The sequence below is a fragment of the Pezoporus flaviventris genome, unplaced genomic scaffold (genome assembly GCF_033815535.1).
Source record: "Pezoporus flaviventris isolate CSIRO_AGI_PZ_B2104156 unplaced genomic scaffold, CSIRO_AGI_Pfla_v1 ptg000007l, whole genome shotgun sequence".
Lineage (NCBI taxonomy): Eukaryota > Metazoa > Chordata > Aves > Psittaciformes > Psittacidae > Pezoporus > Pezoporus flaviventris.
The window spans coordinates 27291617-27311595 of NW_026892555.1; the positions used below are offsets into that span (position 1 = coordinate 27291617).

General features: G+C 36.9%; 1 protein-coding gene across 9 annotated transcripts in view; it reads right to left on the reverse strand.

The window, feature by feature from the left end:
* RALYL (RALY RNA binding protein like) overlaps positions 1-19979 on the reverse strand; it is a 391262-nt gene that overhangs the window by 110482 nt on the left and 260801 nt on the right. The window contains exon 1 of one of the 9 annotated variants that reach the window (XM_061448225.1): positions 2850-2997. The exons of the other annotated variants lie outside the window; for them this stretch is intronic. Within the exon in view, the coding sequence (XP_061304209.1) occupies positions 2850-2886 (37 nt within the window). The 5' untranslated portion in view covers positions 2887-2997. Of the gene's footprint in view, positions 1-2849; positions 2998-19979 lie in introns of those variants that run through there. 9 annotated transcript variants of the gene reach the window in all.

The window sequence follows — 19979 nt, forward strand, 5'->3', positions numbered from 1 at the left end:
TGAGAAGATGTGAATGCTTCTCCATGGAGAAAACCCACAGGTACACTGCAGCTACCATAAGCCTTGTCCTGACCATCCTCCTCAGCAACTGTTCCCCAAAGCAGGTCAGTCTAACGTTTAAACCTTTTATTTCAGAAAAGTTTTATCACACATTTATTTTTTTTCGGTGTTGATAAGATTGCATTTGTTACAATGGTTTCCCCTTACTCAGTCATTAGGTCCATGAAATGAAATGAGAATTAAGCCTATCAGCTAGATAATGTCTTGATATAAGAATAAAGCATGCTATAAATCTGGATGTGCAGACAAATGTAAGCAGGGACACTGTGCATGTACGTGTAGATAAACGAACACTCGTACAGAAATAACCTTAATCTGTTTTCTTTTAGTGATGCAAGTTTCACAATTTACTGTAATAGTTATTTTTAATTCTCATTACTGAAAACCACGTATGGAATAAATAAAATATGTTAACTACTTAGTATGAAGGCCACTTTGACTAGAATCAAAACCAAATGTACAATGAGAGTGAAACATTGGGGTTAGTTTTGGACTTAGAAGACTTATGTATGATGCTGCAGCTGAAAAGAAAAAAAAGGAAACCTTTATCCCAGTCACACACAGGTAAGTAGAGCCAGTTTTTTGCATTTACTCCTGTAGCAGAAGTCTTGTACCTGGAATAGAAATTGGAAATGGGGGTTCCTTATATTTTATGTCAGAAAAAGATCATCATGTCTCTATTTTAAATATCCTTCTCTCTAATCTGATGTGCTTTTAAATTAAGTACAGAATGCCTTTATAACCTTCTTCAAACATTAAAAGGAAAAAAAAATGGGTTAGGAAAGTGCTTATGGTACTGTTCAATGTGTACTAAATCCAGAAGCAGATCTTCAGTGAATAAGAAAAAGCCACAAAGCTCACTTTTGGTTTATGCCACATATTCAAGTGCTAGAAAAGTAGAGAGAAGACATAAACCTCAAGGTTTATCCTACCTATAATGGAAATTATATACTAAATGTATTATTAAAGGCCACCAAAAATGCCTTCATATTTGAAATAGAGCATGTGTTAAATGTAATGGACAGAAAATGTAGTACTTTTCTGGTTTAACACAGCTGCTACCATTATCCTGTATATTTCAGGATAACAATTGCTTAGATGAAATCTATCTTTTAAAAAGCTTTGAAGTGATATGAATAGGAGGAATATCAAAATTTCTCAAATTATTTTGTCTATTGCAGCTGCTAATTAAGAGGTATTAATGAAGCACCCATGTAGACAGTATTGGTATCCAAGGTAGCAGAGACAGTTATATTGAGATATTTTATTGATTGGGATCTTAACATTAGAGACAGTTTAAAAAAAAAAAATAAAAAAAATCCCACATTGCAGTTGCCACCTTCATAATTCAGAATTTGATTATATTGGTTTGTTGCTTTTGTGTTGTTTTTTTTTTTTCCCTCTTGTAGAAAATCACAGAATTTTCTTGGGGTCAGCTGGGGTAGAGGGGAAAGGAGAAGAAGGCAGGTTCTCTTCATAAAAGCAGTCATAAAAGCACCTTGTGTAGTTTTCATGAATGACTATGAATTCAGCTGGCTATAGAAGGAGCTCCTGGTTCACATAATAACACTAAGAGAAAGTAGTATGTTAAAAATGAAATAAATTAATTATAATCTGCCTGTATCTATATAATTTTATTTCACTACAGCTATAGGAATGAGATTTATGTTAATTTATTTTATTGAATGTGAAGCAGATGATTTATTTCCGTTGCAGGTATTTCAGCACAGATCTGTCCTGCAAACTTTCTACATGCATCACATCCATGTGTTTTGGGCAAGAAACACTGGAGAAAACCTATACAAATTAAGCTCTAAGTACCAAAAACTGAGGTCAGTGATATACCTATATATATCCCTTCAACTCTGAACAGTAACATAACCTGTCCTAATAAAGTCCAACTTACCTTCTTCCAAATTGATATTCCTTCCTTCCTGCTCTCTCCCTGAAAGCACACAGTCCCTACATGACATTTTTCTTAGAGGAATGTTTTTTCTCAGCCTCAGACATGCTCTCCATTTATAACTTGGCTTCTTCTTAGATTTCCTTATAGTAACACGTACTTCTTGACTTACAGCACTTTGTTTTTACTTGCCTCAGTCACCCTTCCATAATGTTCTGGAGCAGACAGTATTGATAATAAAATTCCCCTGGTTGATGCCATAGCAATTTAGAAAGTCAAACAGGTGCTGGACTGGAAACTCAAGCATTTAGAAGCCAGTGAATTTTCAGTGCTGCAGTGTCCTTAAATACATGCAAGAGAAGCATGCTTTCCTCTCCCCAGTTTCTGTTTCTGTGGCTTATGCAAACTAGTTAATTCTTTTAATTCTTCTGAAAGTTATGGTGAAGGAAATTAAAATGACTGCCCCTAAAGTTCTGGTATTGCTGGTTCCCTAAAGCTAACCACATACAGTCCAACAAGGGAAAACATGTCAACCCTGACAAGTCAAAGGCTATAGCTAGCCTTAGCTAAAGCTAGCCTTAGCTGTTCTTAGCTAAATTTATATTTGATTTCTATTTTTTGTTGATATTATAAAGCAGTCACTTACTGAGGTTTCCATAGTAACAATTGAGCTAGGTTTTCTTTTTATTTATTTTTTTTTTTTTAATTTTAAAGCTCTTTCATGCAATTAACATACATTTACAGTGAGATAATTGGCATGGAATACTGTTCCTGCTTTCCCAGTATTATTTAACCAGAGCAGGGTAAAGCATGGCTTTCGGTGAAACTCGAGATTTTATTTTCCCTCCTCTGTAAGAACATTAAAAATACTTTACAATTTACTTACATCTTTGGTTTCTGCGTTTGCTCTTGTACATAGTCATTCTGAAGAAATTCCACTTTTTAAAAAGGAATTGCCTTGAACACAGAGAAAAGAGATGCAATCGTGCTTCTGCTTTGCAGGGAGACAGTTGCTCACTGACAGAAGGTAACCAGCAATCTCTCAGAGAAAGGCAGGGTAATACCATTCTCCTAAAATCCAGGGGAGATGCAACTGGCTCTTACTATTTTCTCTGTTACAAAACTCAGAGAAAAAAATGTATTTATTTTCATATTTTTTCAAATGTTTTGGATACCAGCTAATAAAATTTTGAAAGCATATAAAATCATGTAATCAGACAAAGTGGGGTAATGTGCTATTTAATAGTCTGAAATTAAGATTCCTCGAAAAAGCCCTGATATAACCAAAATTTCATAAATGACCTCATAAACTAATAAGAACTAACTTTTCATTGTGACCTCTTAGAATCACGCATATGAAGACATTAAAATATTTGGGGGTAAATTTTCAAGCAAAATTACCATTAAAAAAAATTAACACATGTTGATCAATTAAATCCTGACTGCAGGTAAACATGCCTATGTTTACTTCTGCATTACCTTTCAATGTTTAAATCTGGGAAGCTTTTTAAGCAGCATTCTACTGATTGCTCATTTTTATAACTGATTCATTGTCCATTATTGTGTTGAATCACAATGTCATGGGAAAAAAAGTGGCAGCATCATAGGATCTTTCACGTGTATGTCACCATTTCAAAGAACTCAGACATCTTAAAGAGATCAAGGGAAAGGGGGAGAAATTCTTCTCTTGTTGGGGAATAAGAGTTATGACAATATTCAAGAAAAAACATGCCCGTGTCAGCTATGGAGCTGGGAAGAAGTTGAAATTCCTGTTCATTCAGCAATAAATCTGCCTTCAATTAAACTGTGAAGTATTTCTTGATGTTTTAAGAAACTCATGTTTTCAGATGCCTTTCATGTTTTCTCAACTGCTTACCCTAAAATTTTCATCTTTTTTTTCCCCTCTCAGTTTTTTTTTCCAATATCTCCAACATAAATATTTTTAGTTTGTGCATAATTTAATTTTCTTTCAGTTGCTCAGTATATACAGATCTTCACACTGGCCCATCTCTAGCTACTGAAGTGAAATCTTTACTTTATATTGGCTCTACTAATCTATTTTTCCTCTCCCTGTCAAAATCTGACCACATATCTTTTCATTTGCTTTGGATTTGTATCAGCATAGTTGAGGACAAAGTGTAGCCTGAAGTAAGCGAAAGCAATGGATGCAATTTTTAGATTTATTTAGTATTTCAAATACAGTTGTCTTAAAATGCCAAGGTTGAAATAACACCATTTCTATTGTTTAGGTCAGCAGAAAGGTGGAAAATGGCAAAGCACATCAACAGTGACAGGAAGGAAAAGAATTGACTAATAAGTCATTGCTATACATAGTAGAAGGCAAAATGTTTGCATCACATAGAAAGACCCTGCATGCCATATACTCAGCTGTTATATCCACTGGTCAGTATTTTTGCAGCAATTTATATGTGCTGAGGATAATTCCGCAGTTTTCCTGCTAGAGTTTTTTCCTCTGGGTTTACTTCCAGCTGTATCAGGTCTGTGGTCTGATTCAGACTACAGAGTCTCCTTTCATATTTGCTGCTTCTTGTAGCAATCTTTGTTTACTTTTCCTGCTACTTTCTTCTACCCAAAGGCTCTTATCTATATTGTCCAGTATAAATTTTCTTTCTTTCATTGATTTGGTAAGATGTCCTAAACCTTTTTCTTCAGGCCCCATTAGATCTTAACTATAGAACTCATTGCTTTTCCTTATCATTAATGGCCAACTTTCTGATATTTTTTATAATGTGTTTAACCTAGACATATATTATTATCTCTCCACATTATACATATCACATATAACACATGTATATATTTTCATTGTTCTTTTGTGTATTATTCTAGTACAACCATGCATTTGTATGAAAATATCTTGCTAATTGTATAATATAAAAATATAAACTAAATAGAAATTTCATGAGATAGAAATGAATTTATTTCAGACCAATGATCCCTGAAAAACACAGTCTTTATTTTTTTTTCTTTGTTTTAATTGCAATGCTGATCACTTCTTCAATACAGTGAAATGCATTTGCTAAAAATAATGTAAATACACTGTTTTGTGAATCATTCTAGATCTGCTCATAAAAAATATTGCAAAAAAGGCACTTAAAAGGGCTGGCTAGCTTTGAGTAGGCACAGCAGGCTCCTGTTTCTCTGTGTTACTGTTCTCTGTTAGGAGAGTTTAAAATTAATTTTCACACTATTACAGCCTTAAAATAGTCAGAATCTTGCATATGGCTGGTTAAATGCATTAAGCTTAGTGAGGTGGGAAGAAATGAATGGAACTCCTCAGCAACAAAAATCACCTAGTCAAATTAAGCTTATTACTTTTCTGCAAGGATACATTTTCTTAAATGAGTACTAAATTTTAATTATTCGGTTTTGCTGGTAGTAAAATAATTAATAATGTCCACATCTGCACATCCTATATAACCTCTCTCCTTTCTCTCCTCCCCACCTTACAGGTTCCAATAAGGATTTGTCCTCTGAATACTGAAATAAATTTCTCAAAATGTTTCATAAGCAGAGGAAAAGAAAAAATACAGATATTTTACAAATATAACTGCCGGCTTGACTGTCACATATTACTCATCGATAAACATGCTGCCTGGGCTGCATCCTCAATTTTATTTTTAATGAACATATCTTAGGCAAAAAACATGAAGGTGGAGGAGGCTTAAAGTATGTTCTGTCTTTCCGTGTTTATCTCAATGCACCCAAAGAGTCTTCTTAGATAATATCTTTTTATAGCTTACACTATGGCTATTTTGATGATATCTTCAAATAAGAAAATATCACATCTATGAATATGAATTACTTTTTTCTTTAAATAAATGGTATGTGTAGAGATCAACATTTAGAATTACAGAATCATAGAATAGTTAGGGTTGGAAAGGACCTTAAGATCATCTAGTTCCAACCCCCCTGCCATGGGCAGTGACACCTCACACTAAACCATGTCACCCAAGGCCCTGTCCAACCTGGCCTTGAGCACCACCAGGGATGGAACATTCACAGCTTCCCTGGGCAACCCATTCCAGTGCCTCACCACCCTCACAGTAAAGAACTTCTTCCTTATATCTAATCTAAACTTCCCCTGTTTAATTTTTAACCAGTTGCCCCTTGTCCTGTTACTACAGTCCCTAATGAAGAGTCCCTCTCCAGCATCCTTGGAGAACCCCTTCAGATACTGGAAGGCTGCTATAAGTTCTCCATGCAGCGTTATCTTCTGCAGGCTAAACAGCCCCAATTAACTTCTTCCAAGTAAAAAACAATCCTTGACATAATCATCGATGTATGAAAATTATGTATATGACATATGTGCACTTTTAACTGGTAAAATTTGGACATTACCTGACAATAATGCTTTTTAACCTGATGTAATACTAGATAAATAAAATTCAATTTACCAAGAAATGCCATTTAGCTATTGAGGTAGGTTTTAGAAAACGTATTCTCTTTATGATGTAATGAAGACAGAACTTAAAATATTGGCTGAACAATAGAATCATAGAATAGTTAGGGTAGGAAAGGACCTTAAGATCATCTAGTTCCAAACCCCCTGACATGGGCAGGAACACCTCACGCTAAATCATATCACTCAAGGCCTTGTCCAACCTGGTCTTGAACACTGCCAGGGATGGAGCATTCACAACCTCCCTGGGCAACCTATTCCATAATAAGCCTGACTGAAATTGGTATAATACTGAACAAACTGTGTCAAGCAGAATAAGATCGAGCAAAATTTGTACTTAATGCTAACATCTATAAGTTCGAATCAAGGAGATCTATAAATGTTTCTCAAGAGACAACAAAGCTAGCTAGCACTGCTGAAGCAGACCAGAAATAATGACTGATAAGGCTACCAAAACAAAAAAAAAATATTAAAAGGTTACCTGTAGACTAAAGGGCTCAATTCATTAATTTCATCAACGATTTAGATGAGGGAATTGAGTGTACTATCAGCAAGTTTGCTGATGGCACTAAGCTGGGAGGAGTGGCTGGCATGCCAGAAGGCTGTGCTGCCATCCAGCAAGACCTGGACAGGTTGGAGAGTTGGGCAGGGAATAACTTGATGAAATATAACAAGGGAAAGTGTAGAGTCCTCCATCTGGGCAGGAACAACCCCAGGTTCCAGTATAGGTTGGGAAACGACCTGTTAGAGAGCAGTGTAGGGGAGAGGGACCTGGGGGTCCTAGTGGACGACAGGATGACCATGAGCCAACACTGTGCCCTTGTGGCTAAGAAGGCCAATGGCATCCTGGGGTGTATTAGAAGGGGGGTGGTTAGTAGGTCGAGAGAGGTCCTCCTTCCCCTCTACTCTGCCCTGGTGAGACCCCATCTGGAATATTGTGCCCAGTTCTGGGCCCCTCAGTTCAAGAAGGACAGGGAGCTGCTGGAGAGAGTCCAGTGCAGGGCAAGGAAGATGATTAAGGGAGTGGAGCATCTCCCCTACAAGGAAAGACTGAGACAGCTGGGTCTCTATAGTTTGGAGAAGAGGAGACTGAGGGGTGACCTTATAAGTGTCTATAAATATATAAAGGGGGAGTGTCACGAGGATGGAGCCAGGCTCTATTCAGTGGCAAACAATGATAGGACAAGGGGTAATGGGTACAAACTGGAACACAAGAGGTTCCACTTAAACTTGAGAAGAAACTTCTTCTCAGTGAGGGTGACAGAACACTGGAACAGGCTGACCAGGGAGGTTGTGGAGTCTCCTTCCCTGGAGACATTCAAAACCCGCCTGGACGCATTCCTGTGTAACATTATCTAGGTGCTCCTGCTCCGGCAGGGGGATTGGACTAGATGATCTTTTGAGGTCCCTTCCAATCTCTAGCATACTGTGATACTGTGTAATTCAGCTGAATAAATGTTGTCTAACACTACTTTGATGTTGTACGGCATCTAAGATATCCATACACTGCAAGAAAATATGGCACAGGACCTGTAGGAAAACCTACAACTTCTGGAGCATGCTGCTGAAGCCAAAACCATCTTAAATGTCTCTAGGCAAATAAGCAAATGAACACAGCCCCAAAAGCTTATATTCTAACCTCTGTCTCATAACTACCACTATTATTTGGCTTTTTTCATACTTAAGGCCATTTTTTCAAAGTAGTCCTAACATCTGTTGAAATCCAGGTGGAAACCAACAAAAAATCCTAGCCATTTCAGGCCTGTGATTGATTGCAGTAGGAATTGTATAGAAAGAGGAAAAGGTAAGATGTATTACTGTGAATTTTTAAATATCCTTAAAGAGGCTACTATTTGTTAGCACACAATCCACAGCTGATTGTGGGGGTTAAAAAAAAAAGTGTGAAAAAATAAAGTAGCACAATACATTCAAATCAACAGTATTTCCCTTTACTAAAGCCAAAATGCCTGACAAATGTTTTAATAGTCTGTCTTCAGCCAGTTTTTACTCTGCCTGTGTTCACATACAGAATATAGAGTTTGCAAAATTTCATTAGAACTTCCACATATTCATCAAAAGCTGCATTAGAATGCATTTTGTTACACTCACAGCATTTCCATCATCTACTAATTTAGGAAGAAACATCAGAAGGAATTTTTTTCTGGAGCTGTTCGATTTTTAGTAAACTATTTGTCTGCTTCTTGTCCCTATTATCTTCTACATGTCTGCTGACCTGTTTTCTTCTGCACTATTAGACAGTAATGACACTTCACCACAAATGATTCTTTTTTAGAGAGTAGGAGAAAGCCCCCAAGGTACTGGTCCTACTTTTACCATAGACAATTCTCTCTTTTTCAGTGACACTTCTTCACTGGAATATCATTTGTCTCGTTGTAATATTAGCATTTCTTTTTAAGGAATTCACTGTCAGGCTTTCCTCATTAGACTGAGTTCTTCTTATCAGATATTGCTATTGCCATTTAGCAATATGATCACAGAAATATGAAACGAAGCCTGCCACCTTCTCTCTCAGGAGCCCATACCGGCTCTTCCTCCCATCAGTTGTCCTTTTCACAGCAATTTCTTTTTTATTTAACAAGAGCATTACAAAAGCATTTGGATATTTTTCTGTGACTAACAATTTCCAAAGCTTATTATGTCCCTTCTTACAAATGTAAGATTGGAATTTACATTTGCATGTCTGAAGGTAAATATTCATCTATTAATAAAGATAGGAATTTCAAAGAATGACAGAAGATTAGGGGGAAAAAAACCCAAAACCAACAAAACCAACTAAGCAGAGGTACTGTGTATCAGTCCTTAAATACATGCAAAGTTGACACACTGAAAAAAAGGGGAAAAAAAAAGGAAAAGACTTAGTGAATAAGCCATTTTCTATGTCTCTGGAGGTTAGAAAAGTCACGTACATCACTGTAGCAAAGGAGATTTAAATTAGTAATTTGGAAACTAACTTTGTTACTGGTAAGGGTACCCATACATTGCTTAAAAATTGCTAAAGGATTCTAGAACAGGTTTCAGAGAAGCCTGCCTAGGAGATGGATAAGTTGACATCTTGTAGTTTCTTCCAAGTCTTACTTGTGATCCTGCATGTGCAGATAAAACAGCAATTTTAAGACTGAGCATTAACCAAGATAATAAAACACTTCAGACATCATGAAACTAGCATGACATGCAGACACCAACAAGTGTAGAATCATAGAATCGTAGAATCATAGACTCATAGAATCATAGAAGCATAGAATAGTTAGGGTTGGAAAGGACCTTAAAGATCATCAAGTTCCAATCCCCCTGCCACTGGCAGGGACACCTCAAGCTAAACCGTCACCCAAGGCTTCATCCAACCTGGCCTTGAACACTGCCAGGGATGGAGCATTCACAGCCTCCCTGGGCAACCCATTCCAGTGCCTCACCACTCTCACAGGAAAGAATTTCCTCCTTATATCCAACCTAAACTTCCCCTGTTTAAGTTTTAACCCATTACCCCTTGTCCTGTCATTACAGTCTCTAATGAAGAGTCCCTCTCCAGCATCCCTATAGGATCCCTTCAGATACTGGAAGGCTGCTATGAGGTCTCCACGCAGCCTTCTCTTCTCCAGGCTGAACAGCCCCAACTTCCTCAGTCTGTCTTCATACGGAAGGTGCTCCAGTCCCCTGATCATCCTCGTGGCTCTCCTCTGGACTTGTTCCAACAGTTCCATGTCCTTTTTATGTTGAGGACACCAGAACTGCACACAATACTCTAGGTGAGGTCTCACAAGAGCAGAGTAGAGGGGCAGGATCACCTCCTTGGACCTGCTGGTGATGCTCCATTTAATGCTCTTTACATACTTTTGGGGAATCCTGGAGCAGCTTCTCTAACTGGGAATGAATGAGTTCACCTGTGGTTGAGCCCTGCTGTAAAACTTTCCAGCTACTGACATTGGTCTGCTAACTCAAGCACCTACAGAGTCATATTACAAATACCCTTCAGCACTGCAGTCTCCTCAATTACATTTGGGTAACTTCCGCCAGGTTCAGAGGAGCTACAATACATGGATATGCCAGAAGCCTGAACCTTCCACTTTGCAATTCAGAATGATGGTTTTACACAACAGTCTGCTCCACAGCTTTCTCCCAGTCCCAAAGGTTGATGGGGGCTCTAGATAGGTTTGATAATTTCCCAGCTTTAGCTCCCTCCTCATTATTCACATTGTCTTGTGTAACCCTTGAGTGAAACTTAGTAGTTCCACATTACAAAAACAAATAATGCAGTTATAAAAGCCTGATAACTCTTCTTTTTATTTATTTATTTTTTTTTTAAAGTGCTGTACACAGTAAATACGTGCCCTTTTAGACCTAGTGATGACATTAGGCTATCTGTTCCTCCGAGGAACATTTAGCTATTATTTTAATTAAGGTGTAATAAAATATTCCTCCCTGAAATGTCTGAAAAAGAAGTTAAACTTCAAACCTCAGAGTTAGATATTCTATATGGTAGATTCTACAGTGGAAAAGCACATCTTCCCTTCTGCTTTGGCAAGTGAAAAAATATTAAATCAATCTCAGATGAATGCCATTCAGACTCCTTTCATTTGCTTTACACATTTCATAAAATCCAAATTTGTTCCTCCTATTTTAGATTGGTTTCTTTCCTAATCCATCTCATTTCTTCACAAGTTTGTTCGTGGTTAGTTTCCTTTCAATTTTGAACAATTTTAATATTTGTTTTTGGTTTGGTTTTCCTAAGTCCTGGCTTCTTTTATTCTTATCTTTAATTTTATTTTAGTCAGGTTTTGTCTAGTGCCAACAGGTTTTCACTTATTCTGCTACCTGCTTTGGTTGCTGATTTGGCTGGGATTTTACATCATCTTTCATGTTATTGTGATGAGGTTGTCACCATTCAGCAACAATACCTTTTAGTTACTTTCATGCAATTTCTAAGCATGTTTAACAATTGAGACAGTTTTAGGAGATGTTCTGCTTCAAACGTCTCAGATTATGGGACCAAAACACAGTTCCCTTCCATTAAAAAGAGAAGATTTGTGTACCAAACTGTTTTTCAAATATGAACCAAGATTCCGCTCAAAACCATCTTTTCTTCAGGATTTACATTAATATAAGTTAGAAAGTAAATGATATATAAAGAAGTAGCCTACATTTTTCTGATCATTAAACTATTCCTTAGTAATTCAATTTATGAGATATATTACTAGAAAAGCTACCCTATATTTCACCTTACAGTAATATCTGTGATCATAATCTTTAATGTTTTGCTCAACATACTAAAATTACATTTCATAGATTTTCCTAAATACAGCACAGACACAATCCTGTACTTGGAAACATATTCATTTAATACAAAATGGTAGAAAAATGGCTATCAAATTTAGGAAAAATCAGATTCAGTAGCTATTTTTATCTGAGGTAGTTTAGTTAGTAGCACAGTAAGGTTTTAATTATCCTAGATCATTGAGACAATACTCATGTGTCTAGAACTAGCCATTTAAAAATCTAATTGTTTTTATCCAGTTGGCAAATTGTTAATTCTAGAGCAAAACTGTCAAAGTCATTAAGTAATCAATTTTTTTCTTCCCGGTTGTTGTTAAATCTGAAGTAAGTCATGATGCCTGTAGTGGGCACTAGTTTCCATCATCTCAGAGCTGGTAGATATTACAAAATACTGCTAATACAAAAGGATGGACAAATATCAGCTGCAGAGCAAAAGCAGCTCTGCTGAATTAAAAACTATTTAGTTTTTTTATAGACTCAGTTGTGGATTTAATTAAAAAAAGTTCATACATATCATTTTTACTAAAAGTGCTGAATATTGGTGTTTTTCTGAGAGATTTAAGACAGCTTTTTCTATCAATCTATCTTCTGCTTAAGTAACAAAATCATTCCACTTCAATATAGAAAGTTGTTTTTAATGGGATTTACACCCATTGTGTCATATTCTGCAAACAAATGATAACCATTTCAATTTGATTAGAGTGACATACAATTCAACATTGCCCTGTTTTCCTTTTTGTGTTTGTTTTAATTATCACACTCATGAGACACTTTGGCTTGCTAAATTTAATGGGACAAGCCTTCAGAACTGAATCCATTCTTGCATGACCCAAGAATATTTCAAAAATACACCTCAGATTCATGTATCTTAGTTCTGCTTAAGGGCTCAGAAGTAACTGAACACTTCAGAGAGGTTTTTCAGGCAGCCATTTGAAGAACCCATTTGCTATTGTCACCACTGTACTATGATATCCTATTTGAATTTTTTCATATGTTAATTGAAACACACGTTCAAAAGGCATTTCCAGTTCTTCACTTTTAATGAACATTGTCTCACTTTGTCTACAAAAAAGAACAGGGAGATCCTGAGGAAGAGCCTTCTGTGAACAAATGAGGCGCTTAAAAATGTCAGTTTAGGGTGCACAGCAAAGCAAACTGATGATGGTTTATGGTACAGTGTCCTGGGTTAAACCATGACATACAGCCAATGTACAGCCGCTGCTTCAACCTTTCATTTCAGACTAATGCTTTTGTAACAATAAACAGAAAGCTGAAAATGTTCCACTTTCTTTCCTTATCATATGGAATCTTTCTTTCTCAGTCTATAGGACTAAAAACAATTTTAGTCATAATCCATCAATGTAATGTCTGGCTTGAGAAGGAGAATAAGGCCTTTAACAGAGACCAAAAGTAGAAGAAGATTGATTTTTGGAGTGATGGAACAAGCTGTTTTGTATAAATTCACAACCTGACCATGGTAAAGGATGCAACAATATTTGCATACATACAACAACATCCTTTAAATTAGAGGGGTCTGCTCATTTGGTACAAAATATCAATGTTACTCCAGCTTCACAATTTTTCCTACTTTTTGTTTTTTTTTTTAGGGCTTGTGTGCATGTGCCTATATGGGGTGGCAGGGTGCAGAATGTTCTGACAAGTTATTACATTAAAATTATTTATGCATCTGATTTAATGTCTTAATTAGATGGGTGGACAGCTGGGGAGGAAGCAACATTTCCCTATTCTGAATGAGGCTGCATGCCCATGGCCAGATTACCTACATTTTGAGTCACCTCAACTCATAATTTCAGTTTTCAGGATATGTCAATTATATGGCAAATTCTCTAGACATTACAACTTATTTAAAGACAGTTTTTGAGTCAATGATATCCTATATAGAAACAGGGACTTTTCTCTATGACTGTAGCAAGCCAAATTATTTGGTTTTGTTTTAAGCTCAAATAAGTTTTTAACCAAGACTGCTATTACATACAATAGTGCTATGTAACATTTAATGCCCAAAGCTCTACTTTTTCACTGGAAGGCTTTAAACATACTGTTTGTCCATTTGAGGAAAGGATGGCAAAAATTTGAAGTGCATCTTGCATTTAAAACATTCTGTCAGTAATAAAAGGCATCAGCATATGCTTTTAGATGACAATATACTTACAAATCAAACACATTGCCTAGTTAGGGCTGTTTCAAAACCACAGGAAGATGAACTTGGAAAGAGTAGTACTTCTCACCTTGAGGTTTTGCTACTAAATATCAGATCACAATGTGAATTAAATGCTTAAAAATGCCCACAGAACCTCTTTACACTGGGATAAAGAAACAGAAAACAGAAGTGTGTTCTTAATGACCTGAAAGCAAATTGAAAAGAGATGTTGGTACAGTACAGCAGAGGAGATAGATAAAGAACATTTTTACCCCCTTGTGGATTTAGCAGGAAAATACTTTCTTATTGAGGTAAATTGCTAAGAGACGATGTGTAAATGCGAAACAAAGGTATGCAAGATGCTTTATTAATCTCTAGCCTAAATGCACAAGCACTGAAGAATTTAGGTGCCAGGTTTTCTATTCCCTGTTCTGTGGTGCATTGGAAGGGTAAAGCTATTTCAGATAGCATGAGAATAGCAGCTTCTGGTGATAGTCTGTTCAGAAAAGATACCAAAACCACAGGGATATTCAAAGTAATTTTTGAAAAATCTATCCCCAGACCACTTCCATTCTTGAAAATTTCTGTTCTTGGTTCAGCTACACCAGACAAAACATGCTTTTATTTTTTAATGAAGTTTGCCTTTACAATTAAGAAAACCCTCTGTGATGCTGCAGCAAAATAAGAAAGAGAAGAACTTAAAAAGGCAGTGTTACTATTCACCAGTTATCTCTGTAATGAAATTCCTCATGTCTCGAAATATAAAAGATGTATCAAATTATTTTGAGACTAATATTCATAGAATCCAGTTTAACTAATATCGCACTGAATGTATAGCTCTTTCCTGCCGTTACTGAAAGTGTAAGATAGCTTCAGAATCTTCAGTGAAAGGCCATAAGTGTTGACTACATTGCTTTGTAAAAGATAAAGATAAGAAAAGTTGCAACTCCTCTCATAAATGTTTTTTTTCCTCCCTCAGAGCAATAATTTACAGAAAGGGGAATTATAATTAGAATACACTAAAATAAGAACCTTTGCTCTGCCATGTGGCAAGAGTATTAAACTTTGTGGGAGGCTAATTAAGAACAGTCAAAACCTTAATCTGCAATTTTGTTGTTGTTTTTTTGGTTTTGGTTTTGTTTGGTTTTGTTTTTTTTTTTTACACAGTAAGTGCTATTAACGGTTCACGTTTTACAATGAGTCAAAATCTCTCATTTAAGGCCACCTACACGTTATTGTTAGGAATGTAGGCCCAAGCCATTCCAGATTCAATTTATTTTTTGCCAAATGAAAAACAATATCATGCAATTTTGGTATCTTATAAATCCAAGACCTGGACTATTCCACTTGCAAAACAAGGTGGTGACCCCTGATCATTATTTGTTCTGGAGGGATACAATACTTATGACCTAGATATTTAAGAAAATGACGTTTGGATAATGAAAGCCCTGCTGGAAACAAATGCTAGGGAAAAGATCATGAGAAGATTTTGGTTTGCTTTTCTGACTGGCAGTGATCTTAGTCATTTTTCTGGTGGTCTGATGGTTTCATGGCGGTTTTAAGGGCTTCATCTGAGTGGTGGACTTGGCAGTGTTAAGTTTATGGTTGGACTCCATGGTCTTAAAGGTCTTCTCTAACCTAAAGGTTTCTATGATTCTACAACTAAATATAAAAACAACTATGCTTTCAGATTTTCCCAGGAAGCAAGCAGAATGTATTTTCTGGCAAACAATCCTAGGTTCTTGGGAAAGTCAAATCAGAAGAAATGCAAGATCGTGTCAAACATATGATGAAATCAAATTGGTCCAACTTGAATCTAAACCACACAAAATGAAAACTGATTGATAGTTTCAGAAACTTTCAGTAAAAATAAATCCACATGAAAGACTGAGGTAGGGTTAACTGACACAGAAATTATTGCAGAAAACATTACACTTTCTCAAATCTGTACTTTGGACCAGAAACCCAAAATACACTGAAATATTTCTTCTCAGAGTTCATGTGGCTTTTGTCAACACTCTGCAGCTGAGTATTTTGAACAGCAATCAAAATGCAGCAGATGTGACCAAATACGAAGGCGAGGTGCTGGAAATCATACATTGGATGGAAGGGTCCGGTGTAGAAATGTAGTCCTGTCAACTGTATTTTTGATAAATTTTCCACAGTTACATTCCCCCCTGCAGAACAGTGTCACAAACTCCACACTGTTCTAGCAGCAGCTGAACTTGTAATGATTATTTTTAAACAGATTAACATTTTTTTTAAAGAGGCTAGCAAGACATGGGTTTACTCAGCAGCCCACATTCAGACTATTAAATGTTAGTGAAGTAATTTTTTGAATGTTAATAGAAGAATTGCTTCTGACTAACATCAAGGTAACCTTTAAAACACCCGTATTTGGGGAAAGGGGAACAAGATTACCTTTCTTACAAGCTGTCATACAGAAAACATACAGTAAGGTTCAAGTACGCAGTATTTTTTATTGATGGGTTCAAGAGGAAAAAAACAGTAAAATTTTCAGCTGTTGTAAATTAGAAGTTATTATATGACTGAGTTGCCTGCATTCGTGGATGACTAGGTTTCATGATGTGGGAGTTTCTACTTTATGCAGCATAAATCCAGGGAAATAATCAAAATTATTTTAATTTAAATTAACTGAACATTTGGTTCACAATTTGTAATTTTCCAATTCAGTAACTTTTCAAAGTATTTCAAATAGAGGGATGAATTTGATCTGTAAATGGTACCTCTGGCTAAACATATGACTAATCATGCCATTTCGCTGCCTAATCTTTTCTCTTTAGGTAAAAGCATCTTATTGGAAGTAGACTTGAAATTTTCAGTGGGGTCAGTATTTCCAAGAATGACTCCTCTGGAATATACTTATGTGCAGCCCTTCAGAAAACTGCTGAAAAACAGGTGTCTAAGCTTAAATGAAGAAACTTTTAGGGGTTGTCTTAGTAATAGCACCTATAAAATACTATAACCTTAAACCATGATCTAGAATCTGTCTTCAGATACTAGCAAATGTGGAGCATCGCATGTTAAGCAAAATAAAATTATGTAAAGGAAATTAGAATTGAATTGTTGTAATGACAAATATAGCTTTATAATTCCTTTGTTAATGCAGGCATATTGTTATTTTCAAAGTTATAGATGGTTAAAAAAAGGTTTTTAGCATTTTAAAAGAAATTACACCTATTGAAACATAATCATAGCTTATTATACACTGAGATTGCTCTATTTCACCCAAACAATAATGACATTGCGTTTTAATGTCTCACCTTACTAGAAGTCTTGGCAGCGTTTCATAATAATTTAATTTTAAAATATAGCAATTTAAAATAAATATATGAATTTTACTACAAAGGCACATTTAAAAACAAACAAACAAACAAAAATAACCACAAACACCTGAACATGACAGGTGTCTTCCTGCATTTTAATTTCTTTTTCTTATCCTCTCTGAACACATGAAGCTGCAAGGACTTCCAGATTCTGCATGAACCTCAGATTTCCCAGAGCACCTAAACATTACATGAATTCAGGCTAAGAACTGAGCTTGAAGATGCTCAAAAAAATAGCAAACAGCATCTTAGGCAAGTATCTCCACGAAAATCAACCAGTCTTTCAGCAGGTTATGCAGGCTCCCTAGGCAGACACTAGATCTTTCCCTTTGACACTTGTGTGGCTTTGTTAAATAATAGTCTCTCCAGAGATCTTTCTTCCTGAATTCCTTTCCTTCCTCCTTATAAAACACCTTAATTTTTTAATAGGAAAGGCCTTTATTTCCCAAACAGCACCCTTCAACAGATCAAAACTGAACAAAACAAAAGTGCTTTTGCAACATGCCTGAATTTCACCTATGGAGAAGACATCATGAAACTGCATCTGTGACACAGGAGTGGCAGGGCAGACTTGGTATCACAAAGGTTTATAATACAAGACAGAGACAGCAACCATCAGTTGTGACACTTTAAGGAAAACCTAAAAAGAATAAAATCCTTAAATCTAAGAACTAGCTCCGAGGACTGCTGTCTCACAGCTATGTCTAGAGTGCCATCTACTGAGAGTAGCTTCCATTGCAACTCCCAAAGTAAAAAGTTCTTCCGGAAGCACATTCCTCTTTGTGCCAACTGTAGTTGATGTAATCAGAAATTTCTTGTCGGAATTATAACTGTGATTAATTCCACTTGATTTTTAATTTTTGTGGGTTTTTTTTTTTTTTTTTTTTTTCTTAGGACATATGGGGATTTTCAGTAGAGCTACTTGTGTTGCTATCATATATTGCAAACATTTAGGGGAGTCTGACACTTCTTAGTGCATTTAAATAAGGAAAAAAAAAAGAAAGCTTCTATATGAAAATCTTGGAGTTATATTATAAACTAAAGTAGGAGCTTAACTTATAGTAGGGACAAAGTATTCTCTATAGTAGCCAGATGTGGATTCAGTATGACTAGGTTGCTTAAATTCAAATGAATATAACCAAATAATGCCCTGGGGTTGTAATTTGATATTACAATTGTTTTCTGTAATCTGCTGGTTTTGAGTTGAAGTACTTCTTGCCACCTGAAAGCCCCTTACGTAGAAGGAAGATCTTTGCTTTTAATCATGCTGCAATTGAAGAGTTCTATCACCTTAAGATGGCACTTCCAGGTGGAAAGACATAAAATCCAAACACTGCATTTTCCCATATAAAAATACTGGACAACACATACTGGAAGAGATTCAGAGAGCAGTTGCCTGACAAGCATTAGGACAAAACCAGAAAAGGTTTTTTTTTGTTCAAACTCTGAGGCAGCTCACCAGAATTTTTGCACAGATCTGATGAAGTCAGTTCTCCATGCAATCATTTCCGAGGAGCCCCAAGAAATAGTTCTTTCTCTCCATCTCGTACAGAGTACAGGGATAATTGCCATTACTAATGTATTTTTCCATGCCTCTTTTTTTTTAGAAGTCTTAAATGAAAGAAAAAGTGTTAGAAGCAGTGAAATATGAACTTGTGATAGAAGCAGTTAAATGTAAAGAAAAAATAATTGATTATTGGAATGGAGAATTTCAGACAACTATGGGCCTAGTAGTAGCAGTGGAAGATAGTTAAAATTGCTCAGATTGGTAGCTCATATGTGAGATTTAGCATGATACAAGGTGCTTGGTGACAGCCAGCATGGCTTCACTAAGGGGAAATCCTGCCTGACCAATTTGGTGGCCTTCTATGGTGGGACTACAGAACTGATGGAGAGGGGTAGAGCAGTTGATGTCATCTACCTGGACTTCTGTAAAGCATTCGACACTGTCCCACATGACATCCTTGTCTCTAAATTGGAGCGACATCAATTTGATGGATGGACCACTCAGTGGATAAAGAACTGGCTGGATGGCCGCACACAAAGAGTTGTGGTCAATGGCTCAATGTCCGGCTGGAGACCAGTAACGAGTGGCATCCCTCAGGGATTGGTGTTGGGACCGGTCTTGTTCAACATCTTCGTCGCTGACATGGACAGTGGGATTGAGTGCGCCCTCAGCAAGTTTGTGAATGACACCAAGCTGTGTGGTTCGGTTGATACCCTGGAGGGAAGGAATGCCATCCACAGGGACCTCGACACACTTGTGAGGTGGGCTGATGCCAACCTCATGAAGTTTAACCATGCCAAGTGCAAGGTTCTACACCTGGGTCAGAGCAATCCCAGGCACAGCTACAGGTTGGGCAGAGAAGAGATTCAGAGCAGCCCTGCGGAGGACTTGGGGGTGTTGGTCGATGAGAAAATGAACATGAGATGGCAGTGTGCGCTTGCAGCCCAGAATGCCAACCGTATCCTGGGTTACATCAAAAGGAGGGTGACCAGCAGGTCGAAGGAGGTGATCCTGCCCCTCTACTCTGCTCTTCTGAGACCTCACCTAGAGTATTGTGTGCAGTTCTGGTGTCCTCAACATAAAAAGGACATGGAACTGTTGGAACAAGTCCAGAGGAGGGTCATGAGGATGATCAAGGGACTGGAGCACCTCCCGTATGAAGACAGGCTGAGGTCTGTTTGGTCTGTTCAGCCTGGAGAAGAGAAGGCTGCGTGGAGACCTCATAGCAGCCTTCCAGTATCTGAAGGGATCCTACAGGGATGCTGGGGAGGGACTCTTCATTAGGGACTGTA